The sequence below is a fragment of the Chionomys nivalis genome, chromosome 7 (assembly GCF_950005125.1).
Source record: "Chionomys nivalis chromosome 7, mChiNiv1.1, whole genome shotgun sequence".
NCBI classification, from domain to species: domain Eukaryota; kingdom Metazoa; phylum Chordata; class Mammalia; order Rodentia; family Cricetidae; genus Chionomys; species Chionomys nivalis.
In genome coordinates, this window is record NC_080092.1 from 56550037 (window position 1) to 56572286 (window position 22250).

Genomic DNA, 22250 nt, shown 5'->3' on the forward strand with positions numbered 1-22250 from the left:
GCTCCAAAACCACAGAGAAACCCTGTCTCGAAAAACAAAACAAAACAAAACAACAAAAAAAAGAAATCCAATGCCTTCCAAGGGCTGGTATTAAAGGAGTGTGCCACCACCACCCAGCTAAAACCAGGAACTTTTAACAAAATCCTATCTATGATGGACCAAAGTGATAAAATACGGCTCAGGGGGAGAAGAAAAACTTAGTGTGTGAGCAAGAGAAAAGCTGATGCGTGAAAACTGGAGCCCTCCCTTGTTCACCTGCCAATTCTTTACATAGAGGTTAAAAGGACCTGAAAGAGGCGTACGGATGAGAAAAACGTGCAAGCGTGCACAGTGAGTGGCCTGAGGTTGCAAGAACCCATGAAGTGTCTCGCTCAGAGTCACCGAGCAGGCTCCTAGCCTAGTCTCGGCCGACCTTGCCTCCAGCCTCTCGGGCTGTCCCGGGCCGTTCTTCTTCTCAGTCGCAGTTCCCGCCTTGCTGCTGGGCCGCCCGCTGAGCCGACGGAGGAGGGGCGTCAGCCGTGCTGATTCCAGCCTTTTCTGGCGCCGAACTCCCGGACCCGCCCCGCCGCGCCAGTTGCCAGGGAGCGGTTGCCATAGAGCTGAGCAGTTGTCCGCGTGCGCAGGCGGAAGTCCCGGATTGAGGCGCCGCCATTTTTACTGCTCGGACGCGGAGCGAGAAGCTGAGAGTCGGAGACGCTATCCGCTTCCATCCGTCGCGCAGACCCTGCCGGAGCCGCTGCCGCTATGGATGATCGGGAGGATCTGGTGTACCAGGCGAAGCTGGCAGAGCAGGCCGAGCGATACGACGGTGAGTTGGGGGGGTGTCGGGGGGCTGGAAGTCTCGGACCCTCCGCCGCCGCCCACAGAGGCCGGGAACCGGAGACAAAATGGCGGCATCGTCTCCGAGCCTGGCTCGGGACGTGGGTCGGGAAGCAGGAAATGGCCTGCGGGCCCCCGGGGCGGTGGGAGTCTCCGGGCGCAGGGATTTGACCCCTCCGGTGTCCTTAGCTTGCAGACGCTCGCCAGCCAGCAGGCCGGGGTGGAGGGTGGAGGAGTTGGTTGTAAAATGGCGGCTGAAGGGGGAGGGCGAGTCCCCGGGCGGGGGGGGGGGAGGAGATGGCGGGTGCCTTGTCCCGGCGCGAAATCCCCACGGGAGCTTTGAGGACCGCGGCTGGATGTGGAGGACAATCGGGTGGGGTGATGTGAGAAGCAGCACCGGCCGCTCGGGAGAGGGCGGAATCAAAGGAGCTGTAGCGCGGGCGCCTTTCAGGGAAATATGGCGGGTGGGGGCGGTGGCTTTTCCCCGGAGGCCCAGTGTGGGGCGGCGGCCGCGGAGCCTCACAAAGGAGAAGCCTCGGGAGCGGACAGCTTCTTTGGGCCGGTGGTGGGGAGTCGTCTTTGGTGAGGGCGGAGTGTGTGGAAATCACTGCGGATCATCCTTGGGTGGAGGCAGGCGGAGATGCTGCGATTGGATTTCTTCCCGTAGGCCGGCGCACCTCGGAGTTGAGGGCTTTGGGGCTTTTCTGCCTCGCCTCCTTCCGGGGAGGTGTAGGACCTCACTCATGCAACGTTTTGTTCTCACCCAGGATACCCCAAAGTTCCTGCGGTTTTTTTGTTTATTTGTTTGTTTTATTTTATTTTTTTATTTTCAACCTTCAGTAGCATCGAGTTCTAATGGGAAGACTAGACTACAGGAGACTGAGCTTGCTAGGACTCTTTAGTACTTACTGAGTGCCCTTTACTGTACCCGTGCCTCAGTCTACCCGTTTGTAGAGATGACTTTACCATTCACACTCAGCATTATGACACATGGCAAGACCTGTTGAAAAATAGTTAATCCAAATAAAATGCGTGTTGCTTGGCTTGGGGATCTTATTTTGAGCACTCGGTTGAGGCTTGGGAATTTTGAATTAGGAGATCGTCCCTTTTTTTTTTTTTTGTTTTATGACTTCATTGTTGCAAGGCTGGGATTCGAACCCGGTGGCATGCCTGCAAAGCAAGTGCTCAAGTATTTCGATACAATCTCTCTTATCCATTTTAAGCAAATGGTTTTATGTACACCTCCTCACCCTCAGGTACTGGAACCCAAACCCTTGTACGTGCTCTTTGTCACTAACCTATATCCTTAGCTCGTGCTAATTTGATTTTTTTTTTGTATTTCATCGAAATATCCATTGTGTTTAGTCAGTTGTAGGCAGTTTATATATTTTTATGCCTTTCTTCCCATAATTTTGTTTCTAAATACTTGAGTTAGGCAATATCCATCAAACTAATATTTTATTTTTTTTTTTTTTTTTGTTTTTTGAGACAGGGTTTTTCTGTGGTTTTGGAGCCTGTCCTGGAACTAGCTCTTGTAGACCAGGCTGGTCTCGAACTCACAGAAATCCGCCTGCCTCTGCCTCCCGAGTGCTGGGATTAAAGGCGTGTGCCACCACCACCCGGCTTCAAACTAATATTTTAAAAGTGACAAATAACATATACGGTTCCTGTGATTTATTTACTTATTTATTTTTGAGGTAGGGTCTCACTGTGTCGCTGTCTGGAAACCTCACTCAGTATGTAGACTAGGTTCGCTTCGAACTCACCAGTCTGCCTCCCGAGTGCTGGGATTAAGGGCATGTGCACTAAGGCAAGCAGGTTCTTGTGATTCTAATGTTTGGGAGCTAAGGTGGGATGAGACATGATTGGAACCAAGTGCTGTTGTCCCTCAGATTTTTTTCCAAATTACTTAAGCCACTTGTTTTCCAAAATTTACGTCAGACCCTTCTCCTAGAGTGCCCCTTTGGTCCTGTCACAGCTTTTGAACTAGTCTTGTTGGAGATCACTGTTCCAGTGTTTGGAAAGTAGAACGGAAGACCCCCAAACCGCCAGTTTAGGAAAGCTACTGAACTAAATTTTGTCTTACAGATCTAAGTTGCTGTTTGTACTGCTCTAGGCTCCTGTTGAGAATGGGAGGAGGTGGGATGGGGAGAGTACAAACGCAGCTCAAGGTCAGCCTTCATTTTAGTGTCTACACACAGGATAGTTTGCTGGTTCTGGAGGTTTCTCCTCACCTCCCCAGAGAAGTGTCCCTTAATCTAGTGTCCTTGAGAGGAAACATGAAATTACATTTGTTTGTGGGGATTTAGGCTTTGTGTGAATGTGATAACACCTCCCTCCCCCCCAAAAAAGGAGGTATGGGTGAAGCTTTTTGGTTTGTTCTAAAAGACATTTTTAGAAAGGATTTGGAAGCTTCCAAATAAATGACAAGTTAATTTTAAGTCATACTTGATATTTGAGTGCTGAAGACTTTTGACCAAAGCCTGATCTTGTTGATTATTGAACATAGGAGTGTAGACAAGCCACTTAAGTGACTGTTTATTACATCTCCTTTTAGACTCTAAAGGAGGGAAGGGAATAAAGTAGGAAGCACTCTTGTGATTTGGCATGAGGAAGGGATCCAGTAGAGAGGGAGAGGAGGAGGGAAGGCAGTCAAAGGAAACTCGTATACTGACTGCAGTGATTCAGCTTTGTTTGTGTAGCAGAAGTGGTTCTAGAGAAGTGACCACTCAGTCAGACACCGGGTGTAGTGAGAATGCATTGGAATCCTGAATTCTGGGTACTTAGATGGAAACGATGGGCCTTTAACTGGCCTTCCTTCTTATTACTGCCCTAAAATCTAGTGCCTAAAGTATCTTTCACTCTCCCTGTAGGGAATTGAAATCAATTTATGTAGATATTTAATGGCCTTGGAAGAGGGTGAGAAGCTTGTTTCAAGAACAGAATCTTTTAGGGGTCCATGTAGGAAATATCAAAGCTTGAGACGTGGTCTGTTCACTCTAATAACGTTTAATCTCTCAATCTCTCTTCTCTTTTTTTCCCCCAGAGTCTCTAAAGAGTCCTGACTGTCCTACAATTCACTGTATAGACCAGGCTGGCTTTGAACTCACAGAGACTCTCCTGCCTCTGCCTCACGAGTGCTGAGGAGTGCTCTATTATATTTGCCTTGTGTGGTAGTGCTTTTTTTTTTTTTTTTTTTTTGCCATTTTCTAATCTTCATCCTGCTTGGATCCCTCAGTGGGGCTTAGTATGGTGGCACATCCCTTTAAACTAGACTTAGAAATAGGGAAGAGGCTCTCAAGTTCCAGGCTAGCCTGAACTATGAAATCCTGTCTGAAAAAGAGAAATTAGCCAAGTGGAGTGGCACCTACTTTCAGTTCCAGCACTGAGGAGGCAGATGTAGGCAGATCTCAGTGTTCTTGGCCAGCCAGAGTTACATTGAGATGCTTGTGTGTGTGCATTGGGAGGGGTTGGTTTTCGAGACAGTTTCTCTGTGTAACAGTCCTGGCTATCCTGGAACTCATTTTGTAGACCAGGTTGACCTCAAACTCACTGAGATCTGCCTGCCTCTGCCTCCTAAGTGTTAGAATTAAAGGCGTGTGCCACCATTGTCTGGTGAGTCTGTACCTTTTGAAAAAGAAGAAATTAATTGGCTCTGTGGAGCGTGGTTTGTGCGCGCCCCCCCTCATGGCCACTTTGGGTCATTCTGAATGCTGAAATACCAGAAATACATCTGTTTTGAGATCTGAACTGTCTCAAACACCAAAGCCTCATTTCTTTCTTTTTGTTTTTCGAGACAGAGTAACAGCCCTTGTAGAACTAGCTCTTGTAGACTAGGCTGAGCTCGAACTCACAGAGATCCGCCTGTCTCTCCCTCCCTAGTGCTGGGATTAAAGGCATGCGCCACCACTGCCCAACTCCTAAAGCCTCATTTGTTTTTGTTTTTTTTTGGATTTTTCGAGACAGGGTTTCTCCGTAGCTTTTGGTTCCTGTCCTGGAACTAGCTCTTGTAGACCAGGCTGGCCTCAAACTCACAGAGATCCACCTGCCTCTGCCTCCCGAGTGCTGGGATTAAAGGCGTGTGCCACCACTGCCCAGCTCACTTCAGATTTTTGTATAGTATTGTGCATGTTCTTTGTCTTACACAACTTGGGGATACCACGAGTTGATGAATCATTGTTATTTGAATGATTTCTTACTACTGTGGATGTTCTCTAAGCTTTCTGTTCATTTTAAATTTTGTGTGGTTTTTGTTTTGTTTTTTTCCAGACAGGGTCTCACTATGTAGCTCCGATTGTCCTGGAACTCACTCTGTAGACTAGGCTGTCCTTGAACTCATAGAGATCTGGCTGCATTTGTCTTTTGAGTCCTTGATTGAAGGCTTTCACAACTATGCCCAGCTTTGTATTGTATGTGTTATGTATGAGTTGGCATGTACTGTGGCACATGTATGGAGATCAAAGGACAACTAATGGAAAACTGTTGTTTCCACTACGTAGGTCCTGGAGGTTGAACTCAGGTGGTCAAGCTCGATGGCAGGTGTCTGAGCTGTCTCACAGGCCCTCTTTTCACTTAAAGAGCTGCTTTGATTTTCTGTGTTGCCTTCTTTGTACCACATGCGTGCCTGGTTCCTGCAGAAGTCAGAAGAGGACATTGAATCCCCTGGAATTGTACTTACAAGTGGTTGTGAGCTGCCATGTGTGTGCTGGGAGTCAAGCCTAGATCCTCTGCAAGAATAAGTGTTATTAACCACTGAGCCAACTCTTCATCCTCTTCTTTCATTAAAAAAGTTCTGAAGCAGGGCTGTGGTGGGGCTCATGACTAATCCCAGTGGGGTGCTGAGGCAGGAGGATGTAAATCTTAGCAATTAAGTCAGACCTGGTCTTAAAGTAGAAACAGGGCTTGAGTATGTTGACTCAGTGATTGAATGCCTGCTAAACACAAGCAAAGCGCTGGGTTAATTTGCTGGCTGGGGGAATAAAAGCAGAAGCACATGAAAACAGACCTTTGATAATTTGCTGTCTTGGTCAAGAGAATAGGTTATTTACTATTCCCTGGTCCTGGGAGCCCAGGGCCATGCACATGATAGACAAGTGTTCTACTGAACTACTTCCCAGGTCTAGGTAGTATTTTAACATTTCTATGTGGTATGCTAAGTGCTTCTGCTTTTTTTTTTTTTTTTTTTTTGTTTTTCGAGACAGGGTTTCTTTGTGGTTTTGGAGCCTGTCTTGGAACTAGCTCTGTAGACCAGGCTGGTCTCGAACTCACAGAGATCCACCTGCCTCTGCCTCCCAAGTGCTGGGATTAAAGGCGTGCGCCACCACCGCCCGGCAGTGCTTCTGCTTTTATTCCCCCAGCCTAGGCTCAGACTTGTCTTCTCAAATTCCTGAGCCACTAGGGGTAGGCTGTACCAACCAAGGTTCCAGTCTTTCTTGAAAACCCTGGTTGAGCCAGGCAGTGGTGGCGCACGCCTTTAATCCCAGCATTTAGGAGGGCAAAGGCAGGTGGATTTCTGAATTCGTGGCCAGCCTGGTCTGCAGAGTGAGTTCCAGGACCACCAGAGCTAAAGAGAAACCCTGTCTTCAAAAGCAAAAACAAAACAAAACAAAAAACTAGTGGCACATGTCTTCTGCCTTTAATTCCAGCACTTTTGAGGTAGAAGCAAGAGGCACCTTGCTAGAGGCCAGCCTGATTTCATAGTGAGTTCCAGGCCAACCAGTACTTAATATAAGAAGGTTTTTGACCTTCTTGGTGTGCTCACAGCGAAACCCCTCTCTCCATACATCCTTTAAAATCTTAAAAACTAAACAAAAAGCCGGTAGGTGGTGGCACATGCCTTTAATCCCTAGTGCAGGCACTCGGAAGGCAGGGGCAGGAGGATCTCTTGAGTTTGAGGTCAGCCTGGTCTGTAAGAGCTAGTTCCAAGGCAGGAAACAAAGCCACACAGAGAAGCCCTGTCTCAAAACCAAAAAGAAAACAAACAAAAAACAAAACTAAATCCCCTGATATGTCAGTGTCTCTTTACTGTAGCTAATGCTACACATATTTATACAGAGCACCTCTAAAATATTTTTCCTTTTTTCATTTCTCCATGTGAATGTCCTTAGATAACAAATGTGGACCATTTTTGGAGGGGTAATGTGGTATATAATTCGTATTCCAAATAGCCCAGATATAATAGAATCTGATAGAATGTAAAGTAGAATTCACCAGGAGGTAGCAAGTAACAGTACTACAATGTTTCTTCTGTGACTAGTTTGCTACAGTTAAGTACTATTTCATGCTAGGTTTTTTTTTTGTTGTTGTTGTTTTTTAACGTAAATTTTGGAGATAGAACTTGAGTTCTCATGCTTGTATGCAGGCTCTTGATGGACTAAGCTTTCTTCCCAGTCTCTATTTTTATTTTATTTTTGGTGATGACAGGGTCTTTCTATCCTTGGTTGACCTGCAATTTGCTTTGTGAATCTGGCTCACTTTGAACTTCTGACAATCATCTGTCACCCCTGCTGAAGTAGTGGAATATTACACTTGTGTTCCACCATGCCCAACTAATTTTTTAAGACCTGGGTGGCCTGGTACTTGCCATGTTGTAGACCCAGGCTAGCCTTTAGTTCACAGAGATCTACCTGCCTCTCCTGTGCGCCACCATTTTTATTTTGAGACATGGGTTTTGTTTCTAGTCATATGCCACCATGCCTGACTAACTAGTTTTCTCATTTAAATGAAAATTTCCCAGGGCTAGAGAGGTGGCTTAGAGGTTAAGAGCGCTGGCTGTTCTAGAGGACTGTGGTTCAATTCTCAGCATCCACATGGCAGCTCACAGCTTTTTTTCAGTTTTAGGGGATCTGACACCATCACACAGACATACATGTAAGCAAAACCCTAGTGCATATAAAAAAATAAAAGAAAATCATCAAAAAAAAAGATTTCCTAAACTTTTTCCTCTACCACAGATACTATAAATCTTGAGTTCTGAGAACTTTGGTTTCCTTCAAATTTTGTGTTTGGTAGAAAATAAAATGATCAAAAGAAAAAAACATTTACAGTTGTCTCATTCTCCAAAGTGGGAATGGGAAGTCAAGGAAATTGTAGTTGCTGACAGTAGACATACCAGCTATTCAGTCCTATTGTAGTGTTAGAGGCAAATATGCTGGTTTTAGTTTGTCTGCCTTGAGCTGTATGGCGGTTTGAATAGGTATGTCCAAAGGGAATGGCACTATTAGGAAGTATGGCCTTATTGGAGGATGTATGTCATTGTGGAGATGTGTCTCATGTTCAAGCTGTGCCCTGTGTGGGACATAGAGTTCTGCTGCCTGCCTATCAAGATGTAAAACCCACAGCTCCTCCAGCACTGTCTACTACCTGCATGCTGCCACTTCATACCATGACGATAATAGACTAAACCTCTGAAATTATAAACCAGCCCCCATCAATGTTTGCCTTTTTATAAAACTTGGGTGTTGCTGTGGTTATGTGTCTTCACAGCAATAGGAACCCAAAGTAAGACAGGTTAGTACTTTCTTTTTCTTTTTTCTTTTTCTGATATGGTTTCTCTCTGTAGGCCAGGCTGACCTTGAACTCACAGACAATCCCTGCCCCTACCTCTTCCAGTGCTGGGATTAAAGGTGAGGCGTGCACCACCACCTCCTGGCTTTACTACTCTTAGGCTATTCTGTCATGGATCCAAACAGTCCAGCTGGGCTTTAATCCAAACACTTCGGAAGCAAAGATTGGGGGATCTTAAATAACAAGTTCTAGGTGTGCTGAGGTTGCATAGTGAAATCCTGCTTCAAGAAAGATAAACAGCCCTGCAAAGCAGGTGCCTCTCATTTTTCAGATAAATATTTGAGTGAGGGGGCTGGAGACATGGCTCAGCAGTTAAGAATGCTTGTTGCTCTTGCAGAGAGTTCAGGCTTGGTTCCCAGCACCCACATAGCAACTCAGCCAGCCACCTGTGACTTCAGTTTATGGATTCTGACGTCCTCTTTTGGTCTCTGCAGTCACCTTCATGCACTGGGTGCACATACATATACACCCAGGAACAAATATTCATAAAAGTAAAGTTTCTCCTTTCCCTCCCTCCCCACTTCTCTGTTCAAGACTGGTCTCACTCAGGCTAACCATGAATTTGTTTCTCAGCTTAGAGGGCCTTCAGTGTCTAGACTGATCCTCTCATTGAAGCACTATTCTTAGTTCCTAATTTTATAACGTGGAAATTGCTTTGGGGGCCTGGGAAGATAGCTCAGTCTATCAAGTGCTTTACATGCAGTCACAGACACTGAGCTTAAATTAAGCTCCAGCATCTGGTTATAGCACTGTTGCATGCTTGTCATTCCAGTATGCTGTAATCTCCTCTCTGGGGAGGTGGAGACTGGTGAATCCCTGGGGTTTCCTGACAGTTCACCAAAGCCTAATTGTTGAACCCTAGTGGAGCCTGGTGGTGGATCACTGAGTTCAGGCTAATCTGGAGTACAGAGTGAGTTCCAGGACAGCCAGAGCTACACAGAAAAATCATGACTTGAGCCCCCCTTCCCCCACCACCAAAAAATAAAAAGGAAAACAACAACAACAAAAAAAAAACCAAGGTAGAGGTAGATGTATGGTTTCCAAGTAATGACATCTGAGAGTGGCTCAAGGTCTTCACATGTACTTGTATGTAACTGCACATTAGTAAATACACACACAGCAAGTACATTAAGTTGCTTTGAACAGCTTTTTGGCTTAATTTCACTGAGTCTTGTTGCTTTTGTATGAATGAGTGTGTTGGTTGAGTCTGCTTTCTATTGGTGAGGCAACAGGAGCTAGTGGAAAGTGGGGCAGTCATTAAATAGGAGTGAGGGAGCCTTTCCTTAGTCTCAGGACCTGTTCTTGCATATATACTGATGAATTGCCTCTGTCTGCTTGCCTTTCCCTCCTCCCTTCTCCTTTCCTTCACCGCCACCACCCCTGCCCCTCTCTTAGTAGGTTGTATAGGCTGGCCTCAAACTTGATCCCCTTACGTTTGCCTCACTTCCTGAGAACTGATATTGCAGGCCTGAGGAATTGCTGTTCTAAAAGAAATTTTGTTCAGTGAGTTTATAGACTGGAATATTATTTTTCACCAATGTGTTCACCAGAGGACCACCTCAGCTGTCATTCCTCACGTACCTTCTCACCCTTTGAGATAGGGTCTTATTAGCCTAGAACTTAAAAAGTAAGCTATGGCAAGCTCCAGAAATCCTCTAGTCTTTCCATTTCTGTTTCTGGGATTGCAAACCATTTATTGTGCTGGGAGTTGCACATAGGACCTTGCACATACTAGTTAAACAAGTAATCTACCATTGACCCTTTCAGTTTTGGGAGGAATCTCATTGTTGCCCAGGCTGAATTCTTGGCCTCATGTGGTCCTGACTCAGCCCTTTCTAACTGGAATTTGCAGATTTTATTGTACTGGGCATTGAACCTAGGGTCTTCTAAGAAGGTCACTAGGCAGATGCTTTCCACTGAGTTAGCTATGTTCTCAGGCTTTCTGGCCTCTTAATGTTATCCCCCCTCCGGGGGGGGGGGGGGTTGGAGAGTCTGCCTAATGGTTTGAGGTCTTTTGGCTCTTTCAGAGGATTTGTATTCTATTCCCAGCACCCACACGGTGGCTCACAACTGTCTTAACTCCAGACCCAGGGAATCTGATCGCTTCTCTGGCCTCTAAGGGCACTGTATGCATGTGATACAGACATACATGGAGGAAGAACACCCATGTACATAAAAATAATTTTAAAAATAAAACATCTTTTTAGACTGTGAGTGTTATGATGCATGTACGTGTACGAACAATAATGATGGTGTACATGTGGAAGTCAGGATAACTTGGAAGTTTGTTCTTTCCTTCTCATAGGTTGTGGAAATCAAACTTAGGTCATCAGGCTGTCTCATTGGGCCCCTTCTGTGTTTTTTTTTTTTTTTTTTTTTTTTTTTTTTTTTTTTTAGAATTATTTATTATGTATACAACATTCTGCCTCGATGTATGCCCGCACGTCAGAGGAGGGCGCCAGATCTCAGTACAGATGGTTGTGAGCCACCATGTGGTTGCTGGGAATTGAACTCAGAACCTCTGAAAGAACAGCCAGTGCTCTTAACCTCTGAGCCATCTCTCCAGCCCCCCCCTTCTGTGTTTTGAATGAAATGAGATCTCACTATGTTGCTTAGGCCTGATTTGTGGGATGGTGGGGCTCAAGTTGTCTTAGCCTCCACAGTAACTGGAACTTCACAGGTGCCAATGTATTCTACGATGTACCTGGACTAAGTTTTGTGTAAATATCATAATTTTTTTATCTATGGGGTTGACACAGATCTTACTGTGTGGCCCGGGTTGACTTTGAACTGGTACTACTGATACTCTGTCTGACTAGTGCTGATTGTAGGTATGCATCAGAGTTAGCTGAACTAAAGCTTTATAAAAGACTAGTGACTTTACTCAGGAGGTGGAGGCAGAAGGTCAGGAAACAGTATCATCTTTGGCTGCATAGAGAATTCCAGGCTATCTTGACTCTAAAAATAAACAAATGGGCTGGAAAGGTGACTTAGCAGTTAAGAGCACTTGCTGCTGTCCTTATGGAAGACCCAGGATTGATTTCCAGCACTTACATAGAGGCTCACAACCATGTATAACTTCAGTTCCAGGGGATCCTGTGCCCTCTTGGGCACCAGGCATGCACGTGGTGTACAGACATAATATGCAAACATAACACTCATATACATAAAATAATTCTTTTTTTTTTAAAGATTTATTTATTATGTATACAACATTCTGCCTCCCTGTATGCCCACACGCCAGAGGAAGGTACCAGATCTCATTACAGATGGTTGTGAGCCACCATGTGGTTGCTGGGAATTGAACTCAGGACCTCTGAGCCATCTCTCCAGCCCCCTACATAAAATAATTCTAAAGAAACAAAAGGTTGTCATTTATGCGTGCCTATAATCCCAATATTTTGTAGGTGAAGGCAAAAGAGGCCAGCTTCTACTGTATAGCAGAATTCAAGGCTAGCCTGAATTAGGTAAGATTCTATCTCAAACAATAAATACATAGCCTAGAGGCTGACCTCAAATTCAGAAATTTGCCTGCCTCTGCTTCCTGATTGCTGGAACTAAAGGCGTATGCCATCACTCGGCTGTGTTGCTTTTCTCTCTCTTCCTTCCCTCCCTCCTTCCCTTCCTTCTTTATTTTTTTGGTTTTGTTTTTTCAAGATTGGGTTTCTCTGTTCTGGCTCTGCCTCCCAAGTACTGGGATTAAAGATGTACTCTACCACTGCCCAGTGTTACTTTTTTTCTATTTTTTCTTTTTGAGGGAGGGTGGTGGGGTGGGTTTCAAGAGGGTTTCTGTCCTGGAACTAGCTCTGTAGATCAGACTGGCTCTGCCTCCTGAGAGTGCTGGGTTTAAAAGCATGTGCCGCCATCACCCAGCTGTGGTGCTTTTTTCTTGATGACCCTGTCCTACCTTTGTTTTAGAATGCTGCAAACATTTTTCTTAGCCTGTTCTGTCTTACATTTTATCCTTCTGTATCACACCTTACATAATTTTCTTTCCTTATTTAAGCTAGGAGAATTGTTGGTCGTTACTGGTAGTTTATTTTACTTTTGTATAACTTAGTATATAGATGAGGAAATATTTGGCAGCTATTTGAGAGTATCTGCTAGCAGTTCAGGAAAGATTAGCAAATAAAAAAAGTCCATGCTCAGTAGTACCCTTGCTATACACTTGTGGACATTCTTTTTATGCTTTGGCCTGAGTTTGTCAGTTGGTTCATCTTTCTGTCCTGACTTTATGTTTTGACAGTTTCAGGTTGGCCTTGAATTTGTTGTATGCTTAACCAAGGATGACTGACTTTTGGTGTCATCTTCCACGTCCCATGCGAATACATCTGACCTTTTTTGTTGTTTTCTCTTGTCTTTTTAGTTTTTCGAGGCAGGGTTTCTCTGTGGTTTTGGAGCCTGTCCTGGCACTAGCTCTTGTAGACCAGGCTGGCTCGAACTCTCAGAGATCCACCTGCCTCTGCCTCCCGAGTGCTGGGATTAAAGGCGTGCGCCACCACCGCCTGGCTCTTGTCTTGTTTTTAAAGGTTTGTATATCTGTGCCTTCTGGAGTTTATTTGCACCACTTATTTGCCAGTGCCCATGGGGTTCAGAAGAGAGTGTTAGATCCCTTGAAACTGGAGTTACAAGGTGGTTGAGCCGCCCAGTGGGAGTTAGCGACTAAACTTGATCTTCCGTAAGAGCAGAAATCAATTGGGGGGGGGGGTTCTGTTTTTCCAATATAGGGTTTCTCTGTCTCAACCAGACTGGCCTTGAATTTTAGAGATCCTCCTGCCTCTGACACCCAAGTGCTGGGATTAAAGGTGGTGTGCCACCACCGCCCAGCATTTGAGACTGAATTTTCCTCTATTCTAGACTAGCCTCACACTGACAGCCTTCCTAGTGCTGGGATTTCAGGGATATACTGCTGTGACTGGCTTCTGTAATACTTTTAAATGATTTGGAAGGATATTCACATGAGTGCAGCTGTTTGTTTCGTTTCATTTTGTTTTGAGCCAGGGTCTCACTATGAAGCTCTACTTGTCCTGGAACTCACTATGTAGAGCAGTCTATGCTGGCCTCTAACTCACAGATCCTCCTGTCTCTTTTGAGTGCTAGGATCAAAAGCATGTTCTTCCATGTGTTAGTCATAGCTTTTCGATGTTGTTTTGTTTTGAGAAACGGTTTCTCTGTGTAGCCTTGGCTGTCCTGGATCTCTCTCTTTAGACCAGACTGGCATTGAATTCAGAGATTTGCCTCTACCTGCTCAGTGCTGGAATTAAAGGCATGCACCACCATGCCCAGTAATGCGAATATAACTTTTTAAGAGTGATGGATGACATGACAGATTTTGAGCAAGTTTAAACAGAATAGTTTATAATAAAACTAAAAGCTGTCAAGTTTGGCATGACCTTCAGTTTTATTAGGAATTACAGAATTAGACCTTGGGGGAACTTGTCAGTTTGATAATGGATATTTGTATCCTTTAGGTATTTTGTATTTTTTTTTTTTTTTTTTTTTTTGGTAAGGCTAAAAATTGTTAATCTAGGTAGACTACAGTTGAGAGGATTAAGTTTATTGGGCTGTTAAGGAGATATACCAAGGGGCATGAAATGAAGCAATTTAGGTCTCTTTCTTAAAAAAAAAAGTTAACTAGCCATGGGGGGTGGCATATGCATTTGGTCCCAGCAGAGGCAGAAGGAGGTATATCTATGGGTTCCAGGACAGCCAGGGCTATGTAGAGAGACTCTGTCTTAAAAGTGTGTGTGTAGCCGGGCGGTGGTGGCGCACACCTTTAATCCCAGCACTTGGGAGGCAGAGGCAGGTGAATCTCTGAGTTCGAGACCAGCCTGGTCTACAAGAGCTAGTTCTAGGACAGGCTCCAAAGCCACAGAGAAACCCTGTCTCAGAAAAAAAAAAAAATTGCGTGTTAATATAGATGTTTTGCTTGCATGCATTTATGTGCCTGGTGCCCTTGGACACTAAAAGAGGGTGCCAGATCCCTTGGGACTGGAGTTAGGAGCAGTTGTTACCTGTATGTGTGTGTGTGTGTACTGGGAATTGTACTTGGGTCCTTTACCAGAGCATTAACTGTTCTTAGTTCTTAGTTGTTGAGCCATTTCTTTAGCCCTCAACTCTCTTTCTTAAGCCTGGGGTTTAGCTCAGGGTCTTTAAAAAGTTTATTTTATTTAAAATGTATATGTGTGGATATGTACGTGTAAATGCAGTTTTTTTGTGGAGAGGGCAGAGGTGTTGAATCTCCTCAGAGCTGGTGTTAGAGGTTATAGATGGTTGTGATTTGCCTGGCATATATGTTGGAAACTGTTCCAACAAGAGAACCAATAATTTTGGTTCATTTTGCTGTTGTTATGTGCCCCATGCTCAAGATTCACATCTTGAATTAATCAGTAGGGGAGGCAGAGGCAGGCAGATCTCCGGTTCAAGGCCAGGCTGGTCTACAGAGCAAGTTTCAGGCTAGCCATGGCTATGCAGAGAAGCCCTGCTCAAACAACAACAAAACCCCAAACACAAAACAGTAAAAATGGTCTCACTGTGTATGTAGCCCTGGCTGGCTTGGAACTTGCTATCTATACCAGGCTGGCTTCAAATTTATAGAAATCAGCCTGCCTTGGCTTTGTCCAGCTCCTCCACAGCCCCACTTCTGGGGGGGGGGGAAGGGGAAAGACAGGGCTTCACTGTAGTCCATACTGACCTTAAACTAAAGGGATTTTTTATGTAGCCTCTTATGTGCTGGGATTACAAGCACCATCCAACCTGCTGGGTGTTGGAAGATATTTTTTTTCCTTTTGTTCATTTGTTTTCTTTGTTTTTCAAAACAGGATTTATCTATGTGTAGCACTTGCTGTCCTAGAACTTGCTCTGTAGACCAGGTTGGCCTGTGAACTCAGAGTTCCATCTGCCTCTGCCTCCAGAGTGTTGAGATTAAAGATGTGTGCCACCACCACCCAGCCTGCCTGCCTGCCTTCCTTCCTTCCACCGCCCAGCTCTTTTTCCTTTTTTTCCTTTTTGGTATTTGAAGGAGTTTCCCTCTATAGTCCTGGCTATCCTGGAACTCGTTCCAGCACTCCTGGCTTGGGTGCTGGAAGATCTTTTAAGAAGACTGATTGTAGTACTACATGGAGAGGAGAGCCTTTGAAATAGTGTGGGGCTGGAGAGATGGCTCAGGGTTTAAGAGCACTTGACTGCTCTCTTGGAGGACCTGGATTCAATTCCCAGCACCCACATACCAGTTTACAGCTGTCTATAACTCTGGTTCCAGGGGAATCTTGACACCTTCATATCAATGCACATAAATAAAATGAAAAATAGACAGTGCCTGCTTTAAGTTGGATGAGTTAGTTGAATGAATGAGTGGGTGAATAAATGAATGAATGAGAGACCAAAGAATCAAGATTCAAAGTAAGAACTGGGATTGTTTGTAGCTCAGTGGTAGATTACTTGGCTATAACTATTATCCCTAGTACAGCAAACAAAAGGTATGTTTGTGTGGGATTGGATAAATTAAGTGAAGGTGAATTACATTTGGTTATCTTAGCAGTAACCTTAAAACCATAAAGTTGTCTCAGATGGTTGTTCAGTGTAGTGTGACTATCTAACTAGACTTAGCACACAGTGGATGATAAATGACCCAGAGCTCAGCAGGTCTGGTATGTTTGATTTAACGTGCCTATTGATGTCTGGAAATTATGTTTCAGAATCTTCATGCAATAGTGATTTTCAGCCAGCACTCCCTGTCCTCAAAAGTCTCATAGAGGGTCTGGAGGGATGGTTCAGTGGTTAAGAGCGCTGGCTGTTCTTCTTAGCATCTTATGACAACTCACAGCCACCTGCAACTCCAGTTTCTGATGCCGCCTTTTAGCCTTTGACACCAAGCGCACTTGTAATTCATAGACATACTTGCAGGCAAAACACATAAAAACTAAAAAAAGAAAAAAGAAAAGAAAAAATCAGGATCAAATGGAGTGGGGCATTCCTTTAATTTCAGCACTCAGCAGACAAATGTAAGGTGATTTGTACAAGTTTGTTTCCAGCCTGGGCTATATAGCAAGACCTTGCTTTATTCTCCTGCCCCTCAAAAAATAGTTGCAGAAAATGTGTTCATGGTCTGCAGAATTTGAGTTTGATCCCTAGAACCCATGTGATGGAAGGAGGAGGCTTGTTACTTTCAAGTAGTAATTCAGTCATGAGTTGTAGTTCTCTGGTTCAAAGGTTTCGATCACATCAGCTGCAGATACATGACAAGAAATTTTTTTTGTTTGTTTTTGTTTTTTTCGAGACAGGGTTTCTCTGTGGTTTTGGAGCCTGTCCTGGAACTAGCTCTTGTAGACCAGGCTGGTCTCGAACTCACAAAAATCCACCTGCCTCTGCCTCCCAAGTGCTGGGATTAAAGGCGTGCGCCACCACCGCCCGGCCATGACAAGAAATTTTACGTAGAATTGATGATGTCCTTCCTGCAGAGATTTCGTGAAATGCTAGATATGCTGAGTGAGGAATTTTTTTTTTTTTTTTTTTTTTTTTTTGGTTTTTCGAGACAGGGTTTCTCTGTGGATTTGGAACCTGTCCTGGAACTAGCTCTTGTAGACCAGGCTGGCCTTGAACTCACAGAGATCCGCCTGCCTCTGCCTCCCAAGTGCTGGGATTAAAGGCGTGCGCCACCACCGCCCGGCTGAGTGAGAAATTTTATGTTAATGAGTTAGTGGGAGTCCAGAGTTGGGAATCAGGCAGCTTTTGTGTACAGCTTTGAAGAAGACTGTGACTAGGGCTATGCTTCCATTGGTAATTAAGGATAACTGACATGGAGGGTTTCATAAAACTCTCAGACATTCAGAGGAGGTTAGGCCTTGGACTCGTTCATGCTGAATATTGTGTAAAGAAATGGAAATTCTTAAGGATGAAGGGCCTGAATTTGTTGTGATCTTAAAAATAATTAATAATGGGCATTTAGTGATTTATTAAAAATTAGGTGTCCTACCAAAGTATGTCAACACAGTTCATCCCTCCAAAGAGTGCAGTCAAAATAACTAAGACGCAACTAGAAAGAAGATGGGACTGAAGTCTGACATCATTAGCAGACCAAAATTCTAATTGGCAGCTTCGGGGGGTGGTGTGGCTTAATGGTTGAGTGCTTACCTAGTGTGTAAAAGGCTTGGCTGGCTGGGTTCAGTCATTTCAGCAACTAACTGTAAAGGGGTGGATTTTGAAATATGAAACTCAGGTTGCTAATTTGGAAAACTCTAAGTTTTGTTTTGTTTTTGTGAGATAGGTTCTAACTATGAACTATGTAGCATTCCTAGTTGCAGGGGTTACAATTACAGCATTTGACTTAATGTAGCTTAATTCATTGTGATAACATTTGGCTAATGTATTACTCTCCGGATGTTACTGTCTGCCTAGGATGCTTATTAAAATGTAGGTTCTTGGCTTTTATCACTAGGGATCCTGAAATCAGTAGATCTAAAGGTCTATTTGATAGTAATAGTGTCATTAAAACCTTTGTAAAACTACCCTTCCCCCTTTTCTTTATAATAATTAGTATTTATGACATTTTCAGTTTTTCCTTTGTTATTCATAAAATGCTAGGGTTTTATTTTTTGCGCTATACTTGGGTATATCTCAGATTGTTTGGCCCCCTTTCTTTGCTTGCCATCTAGTGGTAACAGTAATTACCAAAACTTATACCAGCAGAAGAATTCATAGTGTACCCCTTTCCCACCTTTTTTTTTGTTTGTTTGTTTGAAACAGACTGCCTCAAACTCATAGAAATCCTGCTCAGCTTCCTGGTTTTAGGATTACAAGATGCAGGCATGAGCCAGTTTGTTTTACTTTAGACAAGGTCCCCCTGACGTCTGATTTGATAGCTTGGCCTTCTGAGATTGAGACTTGTGTGTGGTGCCCCACCCCTTAATGCTTGGCTTGACTTGACTCATTTATTTTGGTGACTATGAAGTTATTTTTTTTTTAAATATTTATTTATTTATTATGTATACAATATTCTGTGTGTATGCCTGCTGGCCAGAAGAGGGCACCAGACCTCATTACAGATGGTTGTCAGCCACCATGTGGTTGCTGGGAATTGAACTCAGGACCTTTGGAAGAGCAGGCAATGCTCTTAACCTCTGAGCCATCTCTCCAGCCCTGAAGTTATTTTTGTTTAGCTACTTTTTTTAGATTTTCGAGACAGGGTTTCTCTGTGGCTTTGGTTCCTGTCCTGGAACTCACTCTATAGACCAGGCTGGCCTCGAACTCACAGAGGTCCGCCTGCCTCTGCCTCCCAAGTGCTGGGATTAAAGGCGTGCACCACCACCGCCCGGCATGTTTAACTACTTTTTATTGGGAAGAATATTTGCTCCAGACTAAACAGGGCTTTTAGGTTCTAGCTGAACTAGCCCCTTTTATTTACAAGGATCTTCCTATGTAGCATTGGCTGGTTCCATATTCTTGTAGCTCAGAGTGGAGTTTGAACTTAAGGTAGTCTTCCTGCATTAGTCTCTATGCTATGATTGCAGGCATGCACCCCCCCCTTCGGATTCCAAGCCCCCCCAATTATATCTTAGCTTTGCAGTGGGAAAAAACATAACGGTGAAAGGGATGGGTCAACAAAACCTATTAAATCTATAGTCTCCTTTTACTATTCCCTGCATAGAAATGGTGGAATCAATGAAGAAAGTAGCAGGAATGGATGTGGAGCTTACAGTTGAAGAACGAAACCTTTTATCCGTTGCATATAAAAATGTGATTGGAGCCAGAAGAGCATCCTGGAGAATAATCAGCAGCATTGAACAGAAGGAAGAAAACAAGGGAGGAGAGGACAAACTAAAGATGATTCGGGAGTACCGGCAAATGGTGAGATGTTGTTACCTTTTATTTGATTTAATACTATGCTTTTTGTTTTTATTTTGAATAATGTGTATGAGCACTTTGTCTTGCCTATCTCTGTACCATGTGTGTGCCTGGTGCCCTTGAAGGCCAGAAGAGGGTGTTGGGTCCTCTGGTACTGGGTCTGCTGGAACTCATGATGTTGACTAGACTGGTTCAGCCTCTCATGCTGGGATTAAAGACATTATACTACCACATCCACTTGATACAATATTTTTTAAAAGATGATAGTTTCTCAAATACAGGTGACACTGAGTTAATTTATAGTTTGGTACCATTAATTTCTGTATATTTGTTAGAAGTGACTAATTTTCATAGAGAAAAGGTTTATTTTTGCTCAGGTATAGAGGATTCTGTCCTTGATCAAAATGGATCCTGAGTCTCTGATTTGGCATTCTGGATGGCAGTGTAGGGTCCATGTCTGATAGCAAAACTACTTACTTCTTGAGCCAGGAAGCTGGATCCAGAGTAGCGTCCATTTGTCACAAATGGTACCATTTGTGACAGAAGGAATAGGGGTGGCTGTTATCTGAGTGTCCTAAATGATTTCTTTATCTAGTAGGGAAAGGAAATGCGTGGTTTAAAAAAAAGGCTTTTCTTTTTAAACAAACTATCTTTTTTCGTTATACATACCAATCCAAGTTCCCACTCCCTCTCCTCCCATTCTCTCCACTTAATCCCTCCCCACCTTACTTCACTCTGTTTCTTTTGAGTATCAGCTAAGTCTCAGGCCTTCAGCTTTAAGTAATTTGTGTTAGACATATGGGTTCAACACCGAACATAAACTACATTAATATATATGTGTGTGTGTGTGTGTGTGTATGTATGTATTTTTAACTTTTCACTTACCTTGATTAGAAATTACAGGTTAGAGAATATTTTGGGATAAACGCCAAGAACCATTTATTTTGGAAGCTGTAGAGGTAGAAATATCTTGAGAGGGAAGGATGCTAGGGATTAGGCTTGGATTACACACGCTATCACTGAGCTGTATGTCCAGCACAGGTATTAAGTTTGAACATAACACACACAAGTAAAGAACAAGTGAACTGCTGCTCTTGCTATGGTATAAAGTACCTCATTGACTGCTTTTAGTGAATGCATAGAACAGCTTCAATTTTTGCACATAATTGTGTACATACACAGGAAGTGCCATGGGGCATGTGTAGAGATGAGAGCAACTTCCATGAGTTGGTCTTCTTACACTATGCAGGTCTTAGAGTATGAACTCAGCCATTAGCCTTGGCGGTAAACACCCCTACCACCTGAATCATATTGCCAGCCTGATAGAGGCCAAATTGATAAGTATTTGTATGCCCTGTGTACTAAATTATTGGGTATAAATACTGCTGAAACATAATTACTGTCTTTATGGAGACTCATTCTGGGTGTTTTTTTAAACAATAGAAACCATTGGGGCTTTCAGCACTCTGAAAAGAATTTATGAAGTTATTTGTAAGTGTATTTATATACAAAAATGGAAGCCTCCCAGTGTAAGGCTCTGGGCTTAATACCTAGCAACATTAAGAAGTAAGTTAAAAAAAAAAAAAAAAAAAGACCCTGGAAAAGTAGCTATTATCCCAATTTATAGGTAGTAAAACTGGGGATACAACTCTCTTAGGGAACATGCTAGAAATCTTGAGGTAAGTTGGAATTATCATTGCCCTTAGATAGCTCCGAACAAAGAATATGGATTGACAATTTGGTGTTCCTCAGACATGAAGAAATTCAGAAAAATTATGGTTAAGATTATAGGATGTGAAGGGAAGTCAAGGGGAAAACTGGCCAATCGGGGGTGAAGCCAAGAGTCTGAAATCTTGATCTTAGTAGAAATAAAGAACTAGAAAAAGAGGAGACCAGGAATGGACTGTCCAGGGTAGGGTAGAAAGTTAGTGCTGTTTAAACACAGGCAGGTGAAGAAGCAGATTTGGTTTGTTTATACCATCGTGATATATCAAGTCACAGGAACCTAAAAAAAAAAAAAAAAAAAAAAAGACAGACGGATCTTTGTGAGTTCGAGGCCAGCCTAGTCTACAAGAGCTAGTTCCAGGACAGGCTCCGTAGCTACAGAGAAACCCTGTCTCGGGGAAAAAAAAAAAGTCAGCTGGAAAAAAGGTGGACCATAGTTACTTTGTGAAGGAGGGAGAAGACCATGGAGGTACCCAGTGATGTTAAAGCTGAGTTTGAGGTTTGGACTGGTATCTAGTAAGGATCTAGGAGACTGTGACAGCAACTCTGTCTCAACTTGAAAAGCCATAAGAGCGGTGCAGGCAGTCTTATTGAACTAAAGGCAAGATTATAGAAGAAAAATGGGAGGATTCTTAAAGTGTCTGAATTATAGAAAGCGGAGAGCAAGAGAGATGAACATGTTCGGGAGAGGTTGGCCGCCAGTCGCCTCTCCTCACTTATTGCTAGAAGAACTATAAGCTGGAAACCAGGGACTCCAGGCACAGCCAGCCCGAGAGGCTCTGGTGTAATTTGCATAAGGCTCAGTTTTATTATTACAGCTCCTTTTGATACAGAGTTAGGAGTTTATGGTTCAGTAGAGAAGCCTGCTCCACTGGCCAACATGTCGTATAAAGTTTATATAAAGCACAACAGTGTTACTTGTTTTCAGAAAAAGTCTGTGGTATGGGAACATCATTTACTCTAACTACTCTTTAGAAACTGAGGAAGGTTATAAATAAGCACTTCCATGTTTCTTCTCACATTTGCTGGCCTCTTAAATTCCCTTCTTGCGAATTACCAACATCAGGTATTCCCACGACTGTCATAAATTCATTATATCCTCAAACATGAAACATGTTTTCATGTGAAATATGTTCAGAGATGCCACGTGTTTTAGACATTGCAAACCAGTAGATTCATGTCGGCATTTAATTTGGCCTACAGGTTCTTTTGCTCTTGTAGCTGGGTCTGATCTCTACAATGAAGTAAATGTTGGAACATAATAGTACTGAAGACAAATTGTCTGGGTTTGAGTTAAT

At 43.5% G+C, this 22250-nt stretch overlaps 1 protein-coding gene across 2 annotated transcripts in view; it reads left to right on the top strand.

Moving 5' to 3' along the window:
- Positions 1-623: 623 nt before the first annotated feature.
- Positions 624-22250, top strand: part of Ywhae (tyrosine 3-monooxygenase/tryptophan 5-monooxygenase activation protein epsilon) — a 34986-nt gene continuing 13359 nt past the window's right edge. Inside the window, exons 1-2 of one of the 2 annotated variants that reach the window (XM_057774971.1) lie at positions 624-808; positions 19031-19230. In XM_057774971.1, coding sequence (XP_057630954.1) covers positions 745-808; positions 19031-19230 — 264 coding nt within the window. In that variant the 5' untranslated portion in view covers positions 624-744. The remainder of the gene's footprint in view (positions 809-19030; positions 19231-22250) is intronic. The other variant, XM_057774970.1, reaches the window with a different exon arrangement.